Raw genomic sequence first — 25,101 nt, forward strand, 5'->3', positions numbered from 1 at the left:
ATCATCTCCTTGAGGCATTTGGTTATAGAGGTAAGAAGCAATGTTCCCCAATGTTCATGTGTGTTTGACATAAGCTTTTATTGTTATGTCTATGTGTTTGACAAAAGCTGTTATTGTTATGTCTATGTGTTTGACAAAGAATAATATATGTGATTTTATCTTAAATGTTTTTCTCGATAACAAAGAAGGTAGCTAGTTTTTCTTGTGTCTTTGACTGTTGAATAAGCTGTGAGTGTTATGTATATGTTATTAAAATCTGTTAATGATTAAGTTGTTATTTGGTATTGTTATTTGAATAATCTGAGTTTGATGAACTTGTTTAACCCTTCACTAAGGTTTAAACATAAAATGTTGGACAAGGCATGGGTTCATCTTCGCAGGTATGGAGTATATATATATGTAGGTTGTGTTTTAAATGAGTGCTCATAGGATGAATAAGAGTTTATGTTTGTCTGCTTTTATACTACTACACTATAGAGCTGATCCTGCATATGAGAGAGGTGCTTGGAGCTTTGTTAATGCGGTGTTAGGAGATAGTGACTTGGTAATATGTCCATGTATAGACTGTCAAAATTTAGATCGTCATCAACCAAGCACTATAGTGCATCATCTTGTGACAAAGGGAATCGATGAGACTTACAAGATGTGGAATGATTGGTTTCATCATGGAGAAGTGGACTCAGAGGCTCAAGATGGAAGAAAAACTTCCCAGTGGAATGATGAGATTTTCAGATTATTTCAAGCTGCTGAATATTTAGATGAAGAACTGTTTCAGAAGGATGACTTATATGAGATTCCTGAGGGTGAAGACAAGCAAGAAGATGAGTTCTTATCAAAGATAGCAGATGCGGAGACACCTTTGTATCCAAACTTTGAAGAAGACGGACGAAAAACGTCCTATAATAAGAACCGTTTTTTCAATAATGGGCCTTTTAGAATTAAATTAAATCCATAAAAAATCCAGGGACGGCCCGAATCGACGGCGTTGCCCATGGTCTTAGTAGAGAAACCTATTTATGTCCCTATGGCTTCCTATTGACACTGTTGAAAATTTAAAACCAGTTCTATTGTCCGTGTCAGTATAATTTGTACCAAAATATATAAACAATATGACAGCACAAATAAAATTTAACAATATGAATAACGTCTTTCTTTTCTTTTGGGACAAATGAATGTAACAACATAACATGCAAAATAGCATATTTTCTTAATTTTTAACAAACTAAATGATAGATATAAACGTAAGGTCGAGAGTTAGTTGGGTACAAAAAAAATAAAAACATAAGGTGGAGAGTATTTCTTCTTCTTCTTTCACTTAGCGCGATGACCTGCTTCAACGTTTTTATAGATTTTTAGTGCTTCTTCCGTCATATTGACTCAAGCCAAAAGTTGTGACCTTTTTTATCGAGAGATGTGTCCGTTGCTTTTATATTGTATACCTGGGCGCTTGTATGAAACTCCACAACATACTGGTTTGTTAATGCGGAGTTTCATACAAGCGCCCAGGTATACAATATAAAAGCAACGGACACATCTCTCGATAAAAAAGGTCACAACTTTTGGCTTGAGTCAATATGACGGAAGAAGCACTAAAAATCTATAAAAACGTTGAAGCAGGTCATCGCGCTAAGTGAAAGAAGAAGAAGAAATACTCTCCACCTTATGTTTTTATTTTTTTTGTACCCAACTAACTCTCGACCTTACGTTTATATCTATCATTTAGTTTGTTAAAAATTAAGAAAATATGCTATTTTGCATGTTATGTTGTTACATTCATTTGTCCCAAAAGAAAAGAAAGACGTTATTCATATTGTTAAATTTTATTTGTGCTGTCATATTGTTTATATATTTTGGTACAAATTATACTGACACGGACAATAGAACTGGTTTTAAATTTTCAACAGTGTCAATAGGAAGCCATAGGGACATAAATAGGTTTCTCTACTAAGACCATGGGCAACGCCGTCGATTCGGGCCGTCCCTGGATTTTTTATGGATTTAATTTAATTCTAAAAGGCCCATTATTGAAAAAACGGTTCTTATTATAGGACGTTTTTCGTCCGTCTTCTTCGCCACGTGGTCTATTATGATTGGCTGTCGAATTCTCTAGGGTTAAACCAAAAAAATTTGTCGAGACAAATTTTGTTTGACTTCTTTCTTCTCTCGACGGCAACGACAAAGGCGATACACATCGTCGACGATATCACGAAGGCGCTCCGTTCTTCTCACCGGAATTTCTTTAGAAAATACCGAAGCCGATATTCTGTTTCTCCCGAAGCCGGTCCGATCATCTGTCTCGAAGCTTGTCCGGCGATCCGATCTTCTCTCCCGAAGCTTGTCCGGCGATTCGATCTTCTCTGTCTCCCGATGCTTGTCTCGTCGATACCAAAACAACGGTCTTGCTTCTAATCGCTTACATCGTTGTTGTCACCGTCTTCAATCTCTTAGTTATTGGATCAATCGCTTACAGTGTTTTCCAAGGATTTTACGGTAGACCTGTGAGATTGATCTCCGCCGTTAAATCGAGCTTCGCCTCGTTTCTACCACTCCTCGCTACTTTGATTTCATCCAATTTCATCGTTTTAGGGGTTTTCTTGATTCTAGGGATTTTAGCTTTCTTGTTTACTAAGCTAATCCAGATCATCCCAGGTCTTCAATTCGGTTACGCTTCTCCGTAATTCCAAACTCTCACTACGGTAGTAACAATCATCTCGATTCTAGCTGTGGTTAAGCTCTATGTGGATTGGGTTCTTGCTTGGGTTGTTGTTGTTGTTGAGTCAGCTTGGGGTTTAGCTCCATTGAAGAGAAGTAAAAGCTTAGTTAAAGGAATGAAGAGTGTTTCTTTGTCTATCATCTTCTTCTTTGCAACAACTGAGTTGATTCTAGTTTGGATCAGTACCGTAGCTGCCTCTGCTCAGCTCGACGATGATGGTGGGAAGTTGTGGACGAATGCTTTCTTTGTGTTGCAGATTGTGATCACGTTTGCGGTTTTGACGCTGTTGATGCTGTATAATCTTGCGGCGACTACTGTGATGTATATGTATTGTAAAGCTGTTCATGGTGAGCTTGCTTGGAAGATTGCTGAAGAGTTTGCTAGAGAGTATGTGAGTTTGCCTTTTGATGATGGTAAAGTTCCTCACTTGGTCTCTGTAGCTTACAACAACATCTGATGATGAATCATACTGATGATGATGAAGTAAAGATCTATGTTTGCTTTTGTGTGTTTAAGGTAGTGTTTGAAAAATCTGGTCTTTTTGTATTATAAAAGCATGTTTTTCACTTTGTATATACATTTAATGTTCTTGTGACTTCAAAACTTTTGTAATGTCTCTGAAATGATCCAAAATGGTTGATCCTTCGGGTCATTTGCTGCTCTCTCTACATGTTTCCTTACTCCACAAGCCGGTGTTGTACACTTATAGTAGCTCCTGTGAATTAGATCAAAAAGCATTAAGGAAAAAAGACCGATGAACTCTATCTTTAAACTCGATGACTGGTTTCTAAATTCACCTTGGATAAGGATTTCCTTTGACTACTTTCTGACCATACTTGCGCCACCTATATCCATCATCTAAGAGATCAACTTCACTCGTTGTTTGGACAATAATCCTAGGCTCTATCACAGTTTTGTGCGATGAAGCAACTGGTTCTGAAACCCGAACTTCAATATTTCTGCAACAATCAAAGATTGTCTTAATCTCATCAGAAACACCAATACATATTTGGACTAACTTTGGACATCTTCCGGATAATGAAGATTGATTTTAAAATTTCTATGAGTTGAATAAAATGTTTGTTTTTGTTTTTATGTTTTTATGTTATATGTTTTCTGTTATTAATTTCTTAATTGTATGTTTTTGTTTTTTCAACTTTAAATAATTAATCTTTAAACTTTCAAAATATTATTATTTTATTGGGGGGACCAAATACAAATAGACACCAATGCTCATACTAAAAATAAGAAACTATCAAAATATTATTATTAAATGTGAGGGACCAAAAAAAGTCCCCAACCAATGTGGATGCTCTAAGATCTTTCTGTTTTTTGAGACGGGTTATGTAATTTGTGTTCCTTTTGCAAATAGCACTAGGATTTTACATAATTAATAAATTTAATTAGTTAGCATTTTTGAAAATATATGATCATCTTTTATTTTTAATAATATAGTATAACATTGATATAATACTTTCTGTTTTAAACCAAAAGTGTTATACTACAATGTATCGCATGTTAATTAGTATCCACATTTAGATCTATCAATTAAACTAAAGTACGGGGATGGATGTGACTGTGGGTTTAAATGTTTTAATCAAAAAGTTATTTTGTAAATACTATTGTAATCTGTTTTTCTACAGGTTAAAGATCTTTAAACCAATTTGTTGCGGGACGGGTCTATAGCATATGTATTTATACTATTAAACCAACACTAAAACTATTTATTTAAATATTTCATATATTATATATTTAAAATTATAGTTTGGAATTAATTAAGTTATAAATGATATCCATCTTTATCCATACTTACAAAATATACACATATGTCAAAGAAAAAACAAATATTTTATTTATACTGATTCGACTAACATTTTAATAATTAAAAATATTAAAATATATTTAAAACACAATAAAAATAAATTTTTATCCCGCGGTATACTGCGAGTTTAATCTCAGATTAAGTACCCATGGTTTATATTTAACAAACAACCATATATTTAACAAACAACCAATTACACAGTTCAACTAAAACAATACAAAACACACTCCACAAAGATTTGAACCAGCGGTATCATAAAATAACAATACTATTCAGCAGATGAGAAAAATTAAAACAATACATATTAACACACTTTCATACATTTTACTAATATATAGAAATGAATTGTACTAATAAAAATTAAATCAGATTGTGTACCGCGGGTTCAGATCTAGTTTATATGATTAAGGTGCACAAATCTTCCACTTCCCATGCAAGGTTGTCGATTAGAATAGTCAATAATATGGTCAGTTCTGGTAGGCTGACAGGCCCAAATATTACCTATTCAAGAAACGAACAATGAATTTTATACCTATGTCATAAATTAATAGGCTGTATAAAAATGCTTTTGTGGACTAAGCAGGCCCGTGAAGGAATAAAAGTAAAACTGCACCAATTCAAAAACACAGAAAATGTAAACACGGATCGGATGATTGAACAAAAGGAAAGCTGAAAAAGCTAGGGGTCACCTGGAAAAACGAAAGTCGCAGTTATAAACAGGATTATCCTGGAGAGGGATAAAGCAATAAGGAAGTTGTGTACAGTATAGAAACTAGGTTTCCACAATGAATTTGTTTAGTGAGGGAAACAAATTCAATAAAGTAATCTCTCCAGAAAGTCTATCTAAGCTTTGAAATTGGAAAAGGGCTTTAAATCTCTTAGAACTCAAATTAGGGTTTTGCTAAGTACAATGGAAGAACTCAATTATTGTATTAGATGCTCGATGCTTACAATGGAGAAGTCTCTCCCTTATTTATACTCTTTAATTGATTACAAAATATATTAACTTTCCTTATAATCAAACTAAAATATTGAAGATTACTCCTTCTTCTTTAAGTCAATCTTTGGGCGATTGTAAAGTCGGTTGAAGACGGCGAATTGGGAAGTTAGCTTCTCCATCTTTGTTGTTGGGCCTCCTTCCTCCGAACAGGCCTTTAACAAATATTGAATTGGGATTTAACCGGATTCTCGGTTAAGTAATCGAATTATCTTTCTGGTTTAGTTCGGTATGTTGGGGGTGCTAAATCCCGCACCAACATACGGGCTCGATGGAACGAGGATAAAGAAAGCTAATTCGCATACTCGGCCAAGTATTAAGAGGGGAAAGAAAAATAGTTAATGCCAAAAACCATTTAAGTCCGGACACGAAGAAAGAATTTTTCGGCTAAGGGAGCAAGTAAATAAAGAAGAAAATACTGAAGGGTCTCTTTCTAAATCTAGGTGAATGCCATAAACGATTTTGGCTGTACACAGTAATGGCATTGGTGAAATCTTTGCTTATGTTGGGTTAATATATATGAAAGTCAGGTTGAATATGAACTACAAACAAAACATGATAGTTTCTGAAATTTATCTCTATATTAACATGCTATTTTCTATATATACATATATAAAAAAAAAACTAAAGAAATAACTTGTTCTTTTCTACAAGTAATACATATGGTACATATCAATATTCACATACATTCTTATCCCAAAAAGTTGATCAAAAAGAAGAATTAGTCTCCTAGCACACCAAGCGAGCTTAGATCATCTGTAATGCAGACCACCAATTCTTGACTCTCTCAAACAGAACCATTAGCCTTGGCTTTTCGGATCTCTGAAGAAAATGCTTGAACCATTTGGCCGAGCTTTTAGCAATTCTTTTTAAACCATCTGAATAGTCGATGTAGTACAATCCGTATCTCACTCCATATCCATGTTCCCATTCGAAATTATCCAACATCGACCATGTGAAGTAGCCTCTTACGTCACACCCATCCTCACTGTATATTTTGTATTCGTAAGATTAATTAATTTATTATCCCAAGATTTTTATTAATTAATCATATACACTGTATCAGTTTTTATTGAAGAGGTCAATGGAAAATCTCTTACGTGATTGCTTTCTGGAGATGTTGAAGATGTTTTTGGAGGTACATTATTCTCGGTGTATCTTCTAGTATCTCTTCACGTGTGAGTATCCCATCTTCATAGTCATCATAACCTATACATTTACACGTGGTTACTTCTTATTATATAAAAATAATATATGAGTAAACTATTGATGATTAATAAAATGATGTTCATGATTATGCTTCTCACGTTCTTACCGTTTTCAGTGATGTAAATAGTTGGATTATTGTATTTATCTTTGATATAATTAAGAATCTTTCGTAAGCCTTCTGGATATGACCAAAGAAGTTTCGAACCATCCTGAAATTGAAGAAAAATAGAATAAAAAATGGTTATATTTAAGTATTTGTTTGATATACTAATTTTAAAATAAAGTTGTGTGAATATCATTCATGTTCGTACCGATTCTGATGAGATGTAATCGCCGCTACGATTTGTCACTGATAAAAAATAATGATACAATACAAAGTCACTAATTGTAGGTTCGTGAATATTTTAATATGAAAACAAAAAATCCAAACATAAGTGAGATCAAATCTGTTTATCGGTACTTACATCTATATTGCAGGTGTTGGTCGGTTGTGAATCGAGGCCGTGAAAGATCCGCGTGAAGATCATGAGCGATGAAACGTGTTGTGTAGTAGTTTATTCCGATAAAATCAAATGAATTTTTTACCATCATAGATTCTTCTTTGGTGAAAGAAGGTAATCTCTTTCCAGCGTTTGTCTTCATCGTTTCGGGATAATCTCCAAAGACTAAAGGGTTAAGATGCCTATACATAATTGTAGAATAAACAAGATTAGAAAATCAAAAAAAAAAAATGATTAGCAAATTATTTATTTTGTTTCAACTTTGATTACATAGATGACAACTTACCAACCAACATTAAAAACAAGAGCTCGTTCAACTGCTTCTTTATCAGCATTAGAATCAATGTCATATGGCTCGAACCAATAAGGAGACAACACTATGCCTATCTTGGCATCTTTTGAAATCTGTTTCACAGTTAGAATAAATCAAACTGTTAATTTTTTTGGCGTTCAAATCCGTTTTGATAGATTAAATGACATGAAATATCCATACACTTCTTTTTGTGTGTGTGTTGAAAACAAATAAAATTTTTAAAGGAACTGTTTTTTAGGAAGACATAGTTTCTTATTTACCTTGTCACATTTCCTGAACTCTTCAGCAGCAGCAGCGTGAGCAAGAAGAAGGTGGTGAGATACTAAATAAGGCTCTGTGCCCGAATCACCAGCTACACACAAACTGTTTACCCATTTTGAACATCGACCGATTGCTTTATTGCCCCTATCATAACCCGCAACGCTATAAACATATGGCTCATTGAACGTTGTCCATAGATTGACCTTGTCTCCAAATTCTTGGAAACAGAATCTGGCATAGTTTCTAAAATCATCTCTGGATAAAACCACACAACAACAAAAAAATGTCAAAAGACTGAAAGAGCAGTACTTTAAACTTATGTATATCGTGTATGAATCTAAGCTTTTAACTTACATGATTCGAGGACTCAAAAAGCTACCGTACTCATCATCAAGAGCTTGAGGTATATCCCAGTGATAGATTGTTATAAATGGTTTAATACCTGTATGCATGTTTAAACATATAGTGTGATGAGAAACATTTCAAACACAAAACTTAGCTATAGTTAACGATTTAAGCTATGATTCTTACCATTCTTGATAAGTTCATCAATAAGATTCTTGTAGAATTGAACCCCTTCTTTATTTACTCCATCACTTAGTTTTCCACCTGAAAAATTAATATAATAGATAAAACGGTTTAAAACAGTTCTTGGGAGAAAGGTAAAAAAAAAAAAACTGTACGTGTCACGTGAGTTGTATCTTCCAAATTGATAGTAGGAAAAAAAAAAAACCCAAATATTTACTTACTTGGTAATATTCTTGACCAGGATAGTGAAAATCTGAAAGTATCCAAATTCATTTCCTTCATTAATTTGATGTCGTCCTGTTCATTTAACCATTTAATTAATATAAGTTGTTGCAAGAAAAAAAGAAAAAAAAACTATTAAAGCTTGGTTATGCAGATATGTCCCACCAATTATTTTATGCTTATATTTCACAATTCAATCACGTTTCCAATGACAAAAAATGCTGCAAAGCAAGCAAGTATAAAATAATAAAAGTCATGCATGCACAAACCTTGTAACGATGGTAAAAGTCTACAGCAACATCTCCGTTGTCCATGCTTGTCCTTTCTGAAAAATATATAAAACTTTTACGTATAGATATTGGAAACGTTGGAAAAGATAAGTTCTTTATAACAAAAAAATTAAAAACGTGGATGAATGAAAAAAAAAAGGTGAACCTGGGAATTCATGTGTAAAACGATCCCATATGCTCGGGGCCCTTCCTCCTTCTTCTACTGCACCTTCATACTGCATTCCACAATATATTCAAATATCCTGATCAATTACTTTAACAAACTAATTAAATCTATCGAAAAAAAAAAAATCTATCGAAGCATGAGTACACTTGATTGATCAGTACATTACAAACAAACCTGATAAGCGGAAGAAGCAACGCCAAAATCAAAATCAGGAGGAAAGCTATAACGATTTAGAGGTGTCGTAGACGATCTAAGAGATCTTCCCTCTGCAGCATCCCATGATGCTACACTTAGTGTAATTAGTACTAGTGCAACTAGCTTAATTTCCATTTCCTTGGACGTTAATTAGTTTATGGAAGAAAAAGCTTTAGTAAAAGATTTGAGAATTTTGAGATATGTAAAGTCTTTAGAGAACAAGATATGTAGAGACTTCTGAGAAGTGTTAATGCATCAACTTCGTCTTATATAGAGAGAGAGAGGTAGTTAGCTAGGGCACCCGCGTACCATATATTATGAATAGTTTTTGTTAACTATAAAATAATCAAAATCTTTGACTAAACCGGTTGTCTTTCGATGACTATTTGATTAAATTAATTGGATGATTAAAATCGTGACTCTCGTGAGTCTTCGTGACTAAACAAACTTAGTTAGACTGAAATTATTCAAACTGTGTTATTCGCATCTTGTTTTGTGCGCTTTTATATGATTATTTAAACACTTACCAACTACAACGTATCGTGTTAAGTCCGTAATTAAACTCATAACAAGTACGTTTTAAAATATATTAGTATTTGTTTGATCAAAAAATAATAATGTATATTAGTATTCAACAAACAAAAGTGACACAACATCAGTCAAGCTAAATGTTATATTTTTTTTAAACTCTTTATATATATATATATATATATATATATCTTATTTTTAACGACTCACTAATGTCTTCTGTTTCGAAATGTCTTGGTCGATTAAATAAAACGTTTACAAGAACTGTCAACATAACAAATCAAACAAAAGTCCCGATATACTAGCTGAGCATAGAATCGCAGAAGATCATCCTTTCTCTTTCTATAATTATGTCCCAATCGTAATAACACAACCTCTACACTGTCATTATGCTTTATTAAAATAGATAAAGATCTTTGGACAATATATATAAAGGATATGATAATCTTTTTTTTTTAATTTAATTTTTGGGATTAGTTAGACCACATTCTTAATATGCTTGCTCATTTTAATAAAAATTATCTTGATTTTTTTTTAAAAAATTTCTCTTGTTCAAAAAACACACACAACAAATTAAAGGAAAAAAATGAAGTTTATAATTGTTTCAATTTCTTAAAAAGTTTTTCCTTCAAAAATTTAAAAAATAAACTTCAAAAATTATTATAACAATTTATAAAAAATATATTATAAAGTTTTAAATGGAAGATTGTGGTTACATATCAACACATTTTTGGTTGATGTATTTTCTCTAAGGATAGCGTTTTATAATAGGTTTCCTACTTATAGAAACAATCTCAATAAATGCTCCAAAGACTTCTTTATATTCATAATTCATTAGTTCTTTTTTTTTGTCGAACTATATTCATAATTCTTAATAAAATATATTTCATTTTAAAAGATGATTCATATTATCATTAGGACTGGGCAAAATACCCGAATCCGGAGATCCGATCCGAATCCGACTCGAAAAATCTGATCCGAACCTGTATCCGAAATTGTAAAATACTCGAACGGGTTCTAAATCTCTAAATCCGAAAATCCGAACACGAATCCGATCCAAACCGAAATCCGAACGAGTATCCGAATATACTCATATCATTAATATATAGTAATAATATATTAGTGATATTTATAATTTTAATAATATAAGTGTCCAAAATATCCAGATTTTTAGATCTTTTAGATAATCTGAAGTATTTAAACTGTTTATTAGTAAATTTGGGTAAAAAATATTCAGATATATTGTATATTATTGAATAATTTAGACTAAATTATATACTAAAATTTTGAGTTTTGTGAACTTCGGGTAATCCGAATCCAAACCCAAAATAACTGATCCGAACCTGAAGTCTAGAAATACCCGAACGGGTCCTATACCTCTAAATCCAAAAATCCGAAATACCCGATCCGAATCCGAACGGATACCCGAATGCCCAGGATTTTGGAAGATTCTATGGGATTTAGGAAATTTAGAATTTTGATAGATTTTAAAGAAGTTAATATGATGTATGGTAAAATTCTTTCAAATCCCACCTAAAACCACGAGATTTGGATTTCTGTATTTTTAACTAAACAAATCCTCTCAAATCCTCCAGAATTCCTAAAACTTATTAAGGGGGCGTATTCAACTTGACATTTTAAGTGATTTGTGTGAAACTTACAAATACTATGTTATTCAATCATGTATTTTAAAAAGTCTATTAAAATCCAATGTTATTGAACTGATGATTTAAAAATCTACTTTAAAATCCACTGTTATTCAAAATAGTTTGTGGATTTGGATTTTAATGATTTTTGAGATTCTGGAGAATTTAGGTGGGATTTGTTTAGTTAAAAATAGAGAAATCCAAATCTCATGGTTTTATGTGGGATTTGAAAGAATTTTACAATAAATCATATGAACTTCCCTAAAATCATTCAAAATTCCAAATTTTCTAAATCTCATCAAACTTTCTAAAATCATGGTTTCAATACACCCCCCTAAAATTCAAATCCACAAACTGTTTTGAATAACAGTGGATTTTAAATTAGATTTTTAAATCATCAGTTTAATAACAGTAGATTTCAGGAGACTTTTTAAAATCCATGATTGAATAACATAGAATTTATAACTTTTAGACAAATCACTTAAAATGTCAAGTTGAATACACCCCCCTTATTGTACTTATTGTAGGTAGTTTGCAAAACAATACAGGAAAGAATTTTTGGTCAAAGATGTGAAGAGTGACACATACGTGAGTAAAATAAAAGTTACAGAACATTTTGGAAACGTTCGGGAAAGTCTTCTGGTGTCTTGATATTGACGGAAACTCTTAAACTCCGGGGTCAAGCTGCATAAATGCTGAAAATGGAGGTTCGAAGCAGGAATGACACGTCTATCTGGTTCCGGAGTTAGTTCCCACTTAGTCAGTTTAAGGATGTTGTTAGTGATATAATGGAAAACTGTTAGAGATACGTCAATGATTCTCATTCAATACGCAATATTTGATTACTCTGTTTTAGGAACATTCTGTAAATGGTTTAACCTAAAAGTCCTACCCATTGAGTCTGTATAAATAGGGATTTGTACAAAACCTTAATATACAAGAACAATACTTCTTACATGGTATCAGAGCCATATTCGATACCCTAAATTTTTTTCGGCTGCCGTTTCTTATTCTTCTTCTCTTCAATCTCTTCTTCTCTTTCTTTTCGGATCTTGTTCTTTCTTGATCTCAGCCGCTTCCCCATGGCTCAAAACACTGATGGTACTGTCACGGTCACACCTCAAGACGCTCTCAACATCAACATGATAAACATCACAAAGCTAACGCCCACCAACTACATCACATGGAATCTCCAAGTCCACTCCCTACTCAATGGCCATGATCTTGCTGGCTATATCTGTAACGCCCCCGAACCGTCCTATGACCACGCAGGCCAACAGACAGCCACAGAACGCCACTATGGGAACTGCACCGAGGTGATCCGGCCGAGGGACGGAAGCTGCAGACTTCTCGACCGGTCCTCCCTAGCACAATTCCTCCCGCGACCGAGACTACTTAGGCTTTGCAACCCTTGCGGCCTGGTGCGTTGTGTTGGCCCGGACAAGGCTGGAACCATTTGAAAACTAAACAACTTAAATAAAAAGATTTTCAACTCTATTTACTTCATAAAATAGTTCATAAAACATTAATACGAAAATGGCGCCAGGCTTAAGGCCAAAATACGATTAAGTAAATTTTACAAAAGAAAACATCTTGCAAAGACAACACAACTCTACACCGGCTGGCCTAACGTCCTGTGCTCCCCGCTAAGGCTTTTCCCCACTAAGGTTACCTGCAACACAAAAAAAATATGGAGTCTTGAGTGCTAATCACTCAGTGAGTTCGGCAACCTAACAAGAAACCAAAACCCAAACCCCAACCCAAACAAGCAACACACAACATGCAAGCTAACTAACTACATGCAGCACTCAAATGCAACATGCAAACCCAATGCAAGAAAACAAGCAATAAAACATGCAAGTTAGTCAAGCAATCTCCAAGTATACTATCAAAGTATACGCACGCGGAAGCTAACATCTCTTCTTCGTCTTCAAGTCCAAGGGCCCTTCTCTCCTTCACTCCACCACTTCATCACTTCATCATTTCATCACTTCCCCCATACCCGTGAACACCTATACTCACAGCCACAAAGGCACGCAAGCATAGAACATCACATGCGAGTTTCTCTCAACAGGCAATCTCGACTACACCATCGTGTAGTACTCGGCCATAGGCTGTAATCCCGTCTCTCCGAGTCTTCGTAATCCGCACCGATTACGGTCTTTGGGGAACTCTTCACCTGCACAACCTCAACACACAACAAAACAAACCTGCAAAGCACACAAGCTACATGCAAGCTACAAATAACAACATGCAATGCACACAAGCAACATGCAACAACTAGCAAGCGACATGCAAACCTTAGTAACTAGAGAAATATCTAGAAACTAAGCGCTAGACACAACCTCACACCAATATGCAAACAAGCAATAAACGAGACTTTACTTCCTAGAACTTCGATCTAGAAAGAAAAGAAACGAATCTACCCAATACCCCAACGAAAATGCTTAGATTTCACCCATAAATCCTAAGCGAAAACAACCTAAAACCCCACCTATCATGTGCCATATCACACGCTTCAAAACTAACCTGGCTTAGCTGAGAAGAACACGATCTATGCAGACTCCTAGCAAAGACTGGACGCGAACAACTCCTACAGCAGCACCTTGCTAACAACTCGCGGAAGAGAGATCTCTAAAGAAGAACTCTCTCGCTCACTCTCTACCTCTCTCTCTCTCTCTCTTTCCCTAACTCTCTCTCTCAATTTTTCTCTAAGGGAAAGGAATGAGCAAAAATGGATCCTAAGGCTCCTATTTATAGTGAAGTGTGAGTGCTTTGGGCGGCAACCATGGCCAATGCATGGCGAGCAAGTCTTCTATTCTTTGCCACAAAATTTCCTTGGTGAGAATGCAAAGACTTGGCTAAATAATCACCACTTCTTCATTTGATTTGTTTAATCCTCCACCAAGCTTCACTAACTCTACTTTGAATTATTTAATCTCCACTAAACTCCACTTTGAATTGTTTAATCCTCCACTAACTCCACTATCTCCACTTTGATTTAAATAATCTTCCACTAGCTGCATGAAATCTGATTGGTTGATTTTTCATAAATCACAATTTCCTTAATTTTTCAGGAAATTCTCGACAGCTCGATCGATCATCTCTCGGCACTCGATCGGGTACCTCTTGGCAGTCTTCGGCAATCATTGGATACTCTCGGACAGTATCGGACGGTCCTCTCGACACTTCTCGGCAACGCTCGGACGTTCCTCTCGGCAATACTCGGTCTCGGTCCGGACAACTCTCGAATACACCTTGGTCTTTCTCGGACAATTCTCTTGATCCTTTCAAGCTTCTCCCGATCCTCTCGGTCATTACCCGGACAACTCTCGGTCCTTCGCACGAATCGGACGGTACGTCGCGGTCAACTCGGCCATTTCTCAATTTGCTCATAATTTCTTGGACTTGCCTTCAACAATTCTTCTAATCTCCTTGTTGGTTTCCTTTCTTGGTCTTTTGGCCTTGGGTTTTCATTTTGCAATTTACCCCTTGGTGAGGGTCACTACAATGTCGATGGCTCAATCTCCATACCAGCTCAGACGGTCACCACCAATAATCAGTCCATTCTAAATCCTGACTACACCAAATGGCGGCGACAGGACAAATTGATCCATAGTAGTCTTATTGGTACCCTCTCCCCATCCATTCAACTTGTTGTCACCAAGACCACGACTGCCGCAGAAATGTGGACCAAACTTGCTGCCACATACGCTAATCCCATCTGGGGACACATCCAACAGCTTCATCTTCAACTCAAGCAATATCCAAAAGGAAACAAATCTGTCGATGACTATATGCAGGTACTTACGACCCATTTTGACCAACTTGCTCTCTTGGGCAAACCGCTAGAACATGAAGAACAAGTTGAGTTCATCCTTGCAGGATTACTTGAAGACTACAAGTCAGTTGTTGATCAGATTGAAGGACATGAGAAACGACCCTCCATCACCGAAGTTCATGAGAAGCTCCTCACGAGAGAAGAGAAACTGTTGATTGCTGCCTCCTCTGCCTCCACTCTCGTTCCAGTCTCTGCTAATGTCGCCTCCCGTCAACATCAATCCCGCAACTACAATGGTAGTCACACTCAGCGATAGACTCAACCCTGGACCAACAACAATCAGCAGCAGTATCAGTCTTCCCGACCAGACAACCGCACTTCTCGCGGCTATCAAGGCAAGTTTCAGTTATGTGGTGTTTTTGGTCACAACACCAAACGGTGCAGTCAAATTCAACAGTATAATCATACATCTCAATCTGGTCTGCTCCCATCTCCTTTCCGTCCGTGGCAGCCACATGCGAATCTAGCAACAGCCTCCTCCAATCCATGGGTGGTGGACAGCGGCTCTACTCATCACCTCACCAGTGATCTCTCGAATCTATCACTTCACCAGCCCTACAATGGTGGTGACAATGTTCTCATAGGCGATGGGACTGGTCTTCCCATCACTCACACTGGTTCTGGTTTTCTACCCTCTACCTCTCGTCCTCTCTATCTCAACAATGTCTTGTGTGTTCCAAATATACAGAAAATATCATCTCTGTCTATCGCCTATGTAATGCTAATAAGGTTTCTGTCGAATTTTTCCCTGCTTGCTTTCAGGTGAGGAAGTTGGGCTCGGGGGACCCGTTGCTCCTCGGCAAGTCTAGGGGTGAGTTATACGAGTGGCCAGCCTCACCATCAACTCTCTCCTCTTTCTTTGCTTCCACTAAACCAAAAATAACTACGGATGACTCGCACTGTCGCCTTGGTCACCCGTCACTCTCTATTACCAATACCGTTATTTCTTGTTTTTCATTATCCTACAACCAATCTGTAACCACAAATACCTTATGTTCAGATTTTTCTATCAATAAAGCTCATAAACTACCTTTCTTTCACAACTCAATTGTCTCCTCTCGTCCCCTTGAATACATCTACATAGATCTCTGGAGCTCTCCTATCCTTTCTATCGACAATTACAAATACTATCTACTACTCGTAGACCATTACAGCCGATACACCTGGTCGTTTCCACTTAAACTAAAATCCGACGTCCGTGCCACTTTCCAAGCCTACAAAGCCCTCGTTGAAAACCGCTTCTCCACCAAGATCGGCACTCTTTACTCAGACAATGGCGGCGAATTCATTGCCCTTCGGTCCTTTCTCTCTGCCGCTGGCATCTCTCATCTAGCATCCCCACCACACACACCAGAGATAAACGGCATCTCAGAAAGGAAACACAGACATGTGGTGGAAACTGGTCTAACATTACTGACCCATGCCGCTATGCCTAAGACCTACTGGACGTATGCACTTGCAACTGCTACTTACCTCATCAATCGGCTATCGACACCGGTGATTGGTATGGAGACTCCATTTCAAAAACTCTTTGGTACAACTCCGAATTAGTCAAAGCTCCATGTTTTGGGTGTCTCTGTTTCCTTGGCTCCGCCCTTACACAACCAACAAGTTAGAAGATCGATCAATGCCTTGTGTCTTCATTGGGTACTCTCCAACACAAAGTGCATACAACCAAATTCTGGCCGCATATACATCTCTCGCCATGTGAAATTTGATGAAAAAGTTTTCTCTTTCAATCGATCTAAATCTTCCCCGTCACACCTTCTTCGATTCCAGAACCTGCTTCAACCAACTTCAAACCATACACCACAGTTCCCCTACATGCTCCACCACATCCATTGCCACTGCCCTCACCTTAGCTGTCTCTGGTCTTGCCGACGACGCCGGGATTCACGAGCTCAGCTTCTCACCAGGTAAGCGAATCTTCGACACCACCTTCACACTCCGCCACAACCCCGTCAATTTCTGTCACGAGCACCTCTACTCAATCCGACTCTGCAACATCAGGCCCAACATCGGTCCATTCTCACACCACACCACTTCAAAGCCCAACTCCGGATTCAGGCCCCAGTCCACCAGCCTCTTCTTCTCGCGATGAATCCTCTATACCTGCAACAATCTCTGTTTCTCATTCATCAAGTTCTACTACGGCTTCCTCTGACAATCATGCTCTGCCGGCCAATCACCACCCCATGGTCACCCGGCGGAAAAACAACATCAACAAACCAAATCCAAAATACATTTATGCTATAGCTCTCTCCAAACTCATTCCTGCTGAACCTCAAATCGTGAAACAGGCTCTACAAGACGAACGGTGGCGTCGTGGAATGTCCGTGGAAATTGATGCATATGCGAAGAATCAGACACTTGATCTCGGCTCTCGTCAGCCACACTTCAATGTCGTCGGCTGTAAGTGGATTTTTAAAAATAAGTTTTTGCCCACTGGTTCTTTAGACAGGTGCAAAGCCCGCCTAGTGGCAAAGAGATACAATCAACGGTACAGTGAAGATTACACAGACACATTCAGCCCAGTCATCAAATCCACCACAATCCGTTTGGTTCTTGATGTTGCAGTGACAAACTCCTGGCCGATAAAACAATTTGACGTCAATAATGCTTTTCTACAAGGCACCCTCACCGATGAAGTGTACATGGAGCAACCACCAGGCTTCTTTAACACCGACAATCCGTCCTATGTTTTTCGCCTCCACAAAGCTATATATGGGTTAAAACAAGCTCCCAGAGCATGGTATACTGAACTTCGGACATATCTTATCAGTATTGGTTTTGTGAATTCTCTTGCAGATACCTCCCTCTTTGTGTTAAAGGTGGGTCAAACATTTGTCTATCTCCTCGTCTTTGTCGATGACATAATAGTCACAGGAAGCACCATCGCCGGAGTTCAACGAATTCTCGATCTCCTAGCTGAGAGGTTTTCCGTTAAAGACGCTGAGAACCTCAACTATTTCCTTGGAATCGAGGCACACCGGACTCAAGCTGGCCTTCATCTGTGTCAACGGAAGTACATCCTTGACCTCCTTCATCGTTATGACATGACCAACGCCAAGCCTGTTACCACGCCCATGGCATCCTCTCCGAAGCTCAAACTTGACACCAGCACACCTTTAGACGATCCAACGCAATATTGCAAGCTTGTAGGCAGCCTTCAGTACCTAGCCTTCACACGTTTGGATATTGCATACGCCGTTAATCGTTTATCTCAATTCATGCACCGCCCTACCACTGATCAATGGCAAGCAGCCAAGCGCATTCTTCGTTACTTGGCTGGAACACCCACCCATGGCATCTTCTTTTCTGCCCGAAACAACATCAACCTTCATGCTTATTCTAACGCTGACTGGGCTGGTGACTCTGACGACTACGTCTCCACCAACTCATACATTGTCTACCTTGTCCATCACCCCATCTCGTGGACAGCAAAGAAACAGAAAGGCGTTGCCAGGTCCTCTACCGAGGCTGAATACAGAGCCGTTGTTAACGTAGCCGCAGAACTCAATTGGGTCTGTAACATTCTCACTGAACTTGGTGTCTCTCTTAAGCATCCACCAGTTGTCTATTGTGACAATGTGGGTGCTACGTTCCTGTGTGCGAATCCCGTGTTCCACTCGAGGATGAAACACATTGCTATTGACTATCACTTTGTTTGCAGTCAAGTTCAAGACGGTGCCCTGCGAGTCTCCCATGTTAACACTAAAGATCAACTCGCTGATGCCTTGACGAAACCGTTACCTCGCGCTCGATTCCTCCATCTCCATGACAAGATTGGTGTCACTCACATGCCTCCATCTTGAGGGGGAGTGTTAGAAATACGTCAATGATTCTCATTCAATACGCAATATTTGATTACTCTGTTTTAGGAACATTCTGTAAATGGTTTAACCTAGAAGTCCTACCCATTGAGTCTGTATAAATAGGGGTCTGTACAAAACCTTAATATACAAGAACAATACTTCTTACAAAAAGAATGCAAAAGTCTCTGATGCTGCCTCCATCTTCAGGGAATTGTAAGAGAATATTCATTCTTGCACGTAGAAAACCTTTGCAGAGTTGGAGTTTTTGATACGGGACTAACCTCTTTGGTTTATCTTTGAGTCTATTTAAAAGTCTAATTTCTTGGCTAACAACACTTTCGATCGAAGCTCAAGAGACTTATTTCTTAATCTTACAAATTACCAAGATATTTTTTCCTGTGTTTTATTCTTATTTTCACGGTATAAAGTATTGTCAACACGAGTTGCAACAAAACAAGTGTACTTTGATCTATGACATACACAACCAAATCAATTCTTTTCGTCTCTCTATATGCACCAACATGTTTCATAATTAGGATAATAATTAAAAATACTCTCATTGACAGTCAGAGCATAATGTCTGTCACCTCATACCGTATAAGCCGGTATTGTATTACCTGTAACGCCTCCACCACTGACGTTCGTGGCCTCCGATCCCACACCCTTTCTTAGCCGGTGGCCTCTATCCTCTTCATTATATTGTGCACTACTTCTAGAGATTTCAAAAGAATTGTTTTACTAAACATACAAATTACCACAAGATATTTTTCGGTTTACGTTTCTTCATTTACACTGTTTTAAAAATTACTTTCTAATAAGTCAACCATTCTTTAATTGTTCTAATCCAAGCACAAGTAATGCTAGTGTTATATCAGAATGAGTTACAGAAAATATGAGTGAAAATTAGTGACATAATTAAGTGGTCAAATTTAATTATTGTAAGCTCTTTTTACACGCCTCATTTTCTAGAAATCGGGTATTACATAGCGTATTTATACACATAGAGACAACACTGTGTCTTCGCATTGATTGGTTTGGTAACAGTGTCTCTATGTTTGCATACTATATCTATATATGTATATATATATATATATATATATAATTTTCGAATTTAATATATACAGTGGAAAGAGAGGAAGATAAAAGGAAGATGATGAAGATAATTGTTTAAATCGTGTGTCTCACAATATTTAAATCATATGGACAAAAGTTGTTGAAACGGAATAGTAATCAGATATTGGAAACAAAATTGAGTCGCAAATGAATATTATTGGAACATATTTAACGATAATAAGTGTTCTGCTAATAAAAGTTTACTACACGATACAATTAAAAAACTAACATATTGTTTGAATTCCACCAAATTCTACACGATACAATTTACAGCCATTATTAATGCTAATGAAGTAATGAGTAAAATATACAAAGATGGTCAAATGAAAAAAAAAACAATAGTCAATAGTCAATATATATATATATATATATAATATTGATAAAAAATTAACTATCAGTTTAAAAAAAAAGTAAACAAAAGAAGCTCATTATTAAATAATCATATTATATGACTAGATGATCGCTGGCTTAACTCGCATTTTCCATGCGTCGAATAGAATAAAATAACTACTTAATATTTTAATCAGTTGTCGACAGGTGACACAATTCTTATTACGGATTGACTGGAAAATACATACTTTTTTTTTAATACATACATACTTTATTTATCATTGACAAAGCAACAATCATAAATCATAATATAAAAATATTGAATTTATTATTTATACTTTTAATTAGGAAAAATGAATAGGTATTGTGGGATATTTATTAGAAAAAGTATAAAATACAATTTATTTGTGTTCATTAGTATATGTATATTCTGTTTCTCCTCATATATTTTTTTTCTTTTTCTTTTGAACAAAATCTCCTCGATTCTTCCCGACAAATATCTCCTGCATGTTCTTTGCTGCATCTTTCCACCAGTCCCCCTGGTCCCATTTTACTTTTTCTCAAATTTAAGGTATTACACAAAATGGCTGGTGAGTTTTTTTTTTTTCTTTGTCAACAGGTGTTGTATTGACAGATAAAAGTTCCATACAATTTACAGTCAGAAAATACTTCCTAGAGATCCAAGGTATACACTTCTTCCCTTGATCGGCTAATAGAACACAAAAAACCACAAAGGCCTATACACAAATTCCTTGTATAACCCACCCTACCAACTTTAAAACTCAAATTCAATCAGAGGTGTGTAGATTCTCCTCCGTAAACAAGCCATTTAACCAAGACGGATGCCCTGTGGCCACATAAGATTGCAATCTGTAGTCGTTAGTGACACTCTGAGCTATAAGCAAAGCTCCTCTGTTTGAAGATGAGTTTTCCAAAAAAAAATTTCAGTCATTAATAGACTTAAGAGACAAACCAACCTCCATAGACAGATATCTAAATGAAGGAGAAGCTGCAGGTTTGGTAATCGCATTTACCAAAAACACTTCCTGCAACACAAAAACCACTCTGTTAACTCGGTGACTACCCATGCTATCAATTGCCCACAACAATCCTCTGAGTTGAGCTTCTTGTTTATCCCTGCAACTGGATAAAGCTCTTTTACTATGTAACAACACCTCACCTGCATGATTTCTCAAAACCCATGCACAACCCGCGAGCCTGTTTCTGTTTGACCAAGAGATGCCAATGTTACATTTTAACCAGTTTGTAGGCGGACGCGTCCATCCTTTCCTTTTCTTTCCCCGTCTAACAATTTCGCGCCCCACATTTGTTACTTCGGTTCTCTCTTGCTCAATCTCTCCTTTCTCGTCTAACTTTTATGCCTCAACCCAGTCCAACCAGTCTTCTCTTATCTTTTGAGCAGATTCCAACGGCGAGAACCCATTTCCTTCAAAAGAGAACATACTTATGTTCTTCCAAATTCTCCAAAGCATCCAAGAGAATGACTTCTTCAGTTCATCTGGCCAAAGAGGGTTTCTATTATTCATTAGGAGGTAATGTATATTAGAAAACACTAATCCATTATGAAAACCATCTTCTGGTGAAGGAATTCCAATTAAAGCCCAAATTTGTCTAGCCAAAGAACAAGAGAATAAGACATGGTTAACCGATTCAGACTCTCCTCCAAAAATTTGACACCTAGGATCCACATTCATACCTCTTCCATTCAACTTTGTTGCAACTGGTAAGCCTCCACATAACATTTTCCAGAGAAAAACCTTTATCTTTGGGTCTGTATTATACCTCCCATATTTTGGCTTTGAGAACATTTGTAGATGGCTGTTGATTTCCTTCAGCTTTTACAGTAGAACTGGAGGATTGATAGCCCAACCAATACGCTGACTTAACCGAAAATCACCTTTTTGTTATGCTTCCAAGAGTAGAAATCTTCCTCTTCTGATGCCGGTTTGATCCTCAGTATTCTGTGAATATCCTCAGGGAAAAAAAGTTTGGAGTTTTTGGGAATTCCAGACTCGTCTCTCCACGTCAGCCAGTTCAGAAACTCTCAAGTCGGGATTGAAAAAGTAATTTCTCCTCCATGGTGCTCTCCATCCCTCGTCATCTTCAATCCAATCATCTAACCAAAACTTGAAAGATTTTCCATTCCCCACATTCTTTTTTAACCCTTGAACTAGCAAGTCTCTACCAAACAAAATGCTTCTCCAAGCATAAGATGGTCTCAGTCCTAAGGGAGCTTCCAAGAACTGAGACTGAGAGAAATACCTACTCTTCATCATTCTAGCAAACAAACAATCAGGATACAGCAGGATTCTCAATGCTTGCTTGACTAGCAAAGCTTGATTGAAAATTTGAATGTCCCTGAAACCTAACTGTAACGCCCCCGAACCGCTCTATGACCACGGAGGCCATCGGACGGCGCCAAAACGCTATTTGTTGTGGGAACCGCACCCTGGTGGTCCGGTCGAGGGACGGAAGCTGCAGCTTCCCGACCAGTCCTCCTGGACGTGACTCCGCCCGCGGTCGAGGTTCGCTTAGGCTTTGCAACCCTTGCGTTCCACAGCGCGTTGTGTTGACCCGGACAAGGCCGAGTATCATTTGCAACTTGCCATGTTTTACCCGAAAACCGAATATATTACTTTAACAAAATATTACATTGTAAATAAATCATCAAAGCAATATATATAGATAGTCGGAAAATTTTACAGTAATTGTTTAGAAAAACATAGGGTTTTACAAAGAACACAGAAAAACCCTATCCGGTACCCTAATGTTTGCTCCAGCTCTAGACTCACTTAGGCTTCCCTGCAAGACAAAATATTATCATGAGTAATCTAAAATTACTCAGTGAGCCTGGGCACCCCTTTTCCTAAACAGGATTCTACTTCCCCAACCCGACTACCCCGGCAAGCAAAGAAAACAAGCAAGGCAAACAAGCTAGCAAGTAATCAAAGCAACGCAACAGAAACAATAGCGGAAGCAATAAACAATACACCTGCGAGAATTGGTTAGATCTACGCGACTCCAGTCGGACGATCTAAACTCGCAAAGACGACTAGAAATAGACAAGAAACACTTGAATACTCTAGACTCTTCCTACTCAACAAATCAACAACCAAGGACATCTAGAGAATACTACAAGGGACACTTGAGATACCCTAGACTCCTTCACCTATGGGCCCTCGATAATCTGTTCCATTCCACAACAATTCCCATGCCGAGACCACAAAGGTAACCGACATGAGCCACATATTTGCTACATCGTCATGTAGCGGTCACACTAGTAGCTAGCTAGTCGTGACATTGTCTCGCTCGAGTGGTCGTCAGGAACTCTCGCGAGACAAACCGTATTTGGAAACAGAAGATCGACACTCTATTCTAGCTAGGACTCGAGAAACAAATTCAAGAGACTTCGCTAAAATACACCTACACCTTCAAGCAAGAAAATCAAGCAATACAAGCAAGAAATTCAAGCAAGAAAACATGCAACAATCAATAAGCATTACGAATGACAATTCAACTTAGATTGTTCTACATGCATGCAACCGATTCATTTTACTTAAGCAAATTAATGCAACAAGTTTATTTATGCATGCAAGCCAATTTTTAAGCGATTTAACTCAATTAAATCCTTTAAGTCCGATTAGGCATGCAAGTTAATTTACGCGATTTAACCAATTTAAATCCTTAAGTCCATTTATGTATGCAAGCTAACCTCATTTGATTTTATGCAATAAAATTGCAAATAAACTTTACCAAGTTTTAATCATGCATGCAACCGGTTTTTAAGCAAATAAAATTGCTAACAACTTCAATTCTCATCTCGCATGCAATATCCTTTGTCCAAATTTTAAGTATGTCCAATTTACTTAAATGCATCCAAATTCATTCGTGGTCTTGCATGGTGATTCCTAGCTCAAATTCGATGTAATCTTTAACATGAATCTAGCATGAATCCTACCAAATTTATGCATGCAACAATTTAACTGATTCTACCGTGAATCTAGTCTACATGCAACACACAATTACCGCAGAACTCATCTTTATGTGATCGGTGATGATTGGACTTCACGGCACCACAGATCAGACAATTTCCCTCTTGCGCTAGACAGCTTCTCGTCCAACTTTACCGCAATCTCCGTCTCTTCTTGACTCTCTCTCTCGATGCAAGCAGCACTTTGCTTCGATCTCCCTCTCGACGATCTCTCTCGTCTCTCTCTTGTTTCTCTCCTCTTTCTCTCTTCCTCTCCTTTCTTTCTTTCTCTCTTCTTTACTTATGTTATTTTTGGACAAAAATGAGAGAAATTAGAGGTCCTTATATAGGGGAAGAGGGTGGCGACTTGGCCCAATGCATGCTGGGCGTTTGCCAAGACTTATAGCCACAAAATTCTTGTTTGGCCCAATGCATGCTCGGCCATTCTCCGACTCACGAATATTTCTTTGGACTTCCTTGGGTCGTTCTTCTTCGTTTTACTTCCGCTTCCTTCTTAAGTCTTTTCCGGGCCATTTCCTCGAATTTTTATTTTGGGATTTCTACCCTTAGTGAGGGTCACTACACTAACCCTCCTTAACCTTTCGGTAAACATAGTTTCTC

At 37.3% G+C, this 25,101-nt stretch overlaps 1 protein-coding gene and 2 pseudogenes across 1 annotated transcript; 1 reads left to right on the forward strand and 2 right to left on the reverse strand.

Annotated features, from left to right (window-relative positions):
• The first annotated feature begins 348 nt into the window (after positions 1 to 348).
• On the forward strand, positions 349 to 3,172 carry LOC104720454 (uncharacterized; annotated as a pseudogene).
• A 2,922-nt stretch (positions 3,173 to 6,094) lies between these two features.
• Positions 6,095 to 9,455, reverse strand: LOC147918871 (beta-glucosidase 32-like). Its single transcript, XM_087506041.1, has 13 exons — positions 9,196 to 9,455; positions 9,001 to 9,070; positions 8,835 to 8,890; positions 8,565 to 8,640; positions 8,347 to 8,424; positions 8,170 to 8,257; positions 7,815 to 8,070; positions 7,528 to 7,646; positions 7,206 to 7,423; positions 7,053 to 7,090; positions 6,848 to 6,950; positions 6,633 to 6,741; positions 6,095 to 6,520 (listed from the first exon to the last, which is right to left on the reverse strand). Exons 1-13 carry the CDS (start codon positions 9,349 to 9,351, stop codon positions 6,280 to 6,282), a joined length of 1,608 nt encoding a protein of 535 aa, XP_087362167.1. The 5' UTR covers positions 9,352 to 9,455; the 3' UTR covers positions 6,095 to 6,279.
• Positions 9,456 to 21,277: 11,822 nt separating this feature from the next.
• On the reverse strand, positions 21,278 to 22,204 carry LOC147918872 (uncharacterized; annotated as a pseudogene).
• Positions 22,205 to 25,101: the final 2,897 nt, after the last annotated feature.

Source organism: Camelina sativa, chromosome 20, assembly GCF_030686135.1.
Source record: "Camelina sativa cultivar CO46 ecotype springtype chromosome 20, ASM3068613v1".
NCBI classification, from domain to species: Eukaryota; Viridiplantae; Streptophyta; class Magnoliopsida; order Brassicales; family Brassicaceae; genus Camelina; species Camelina sativa.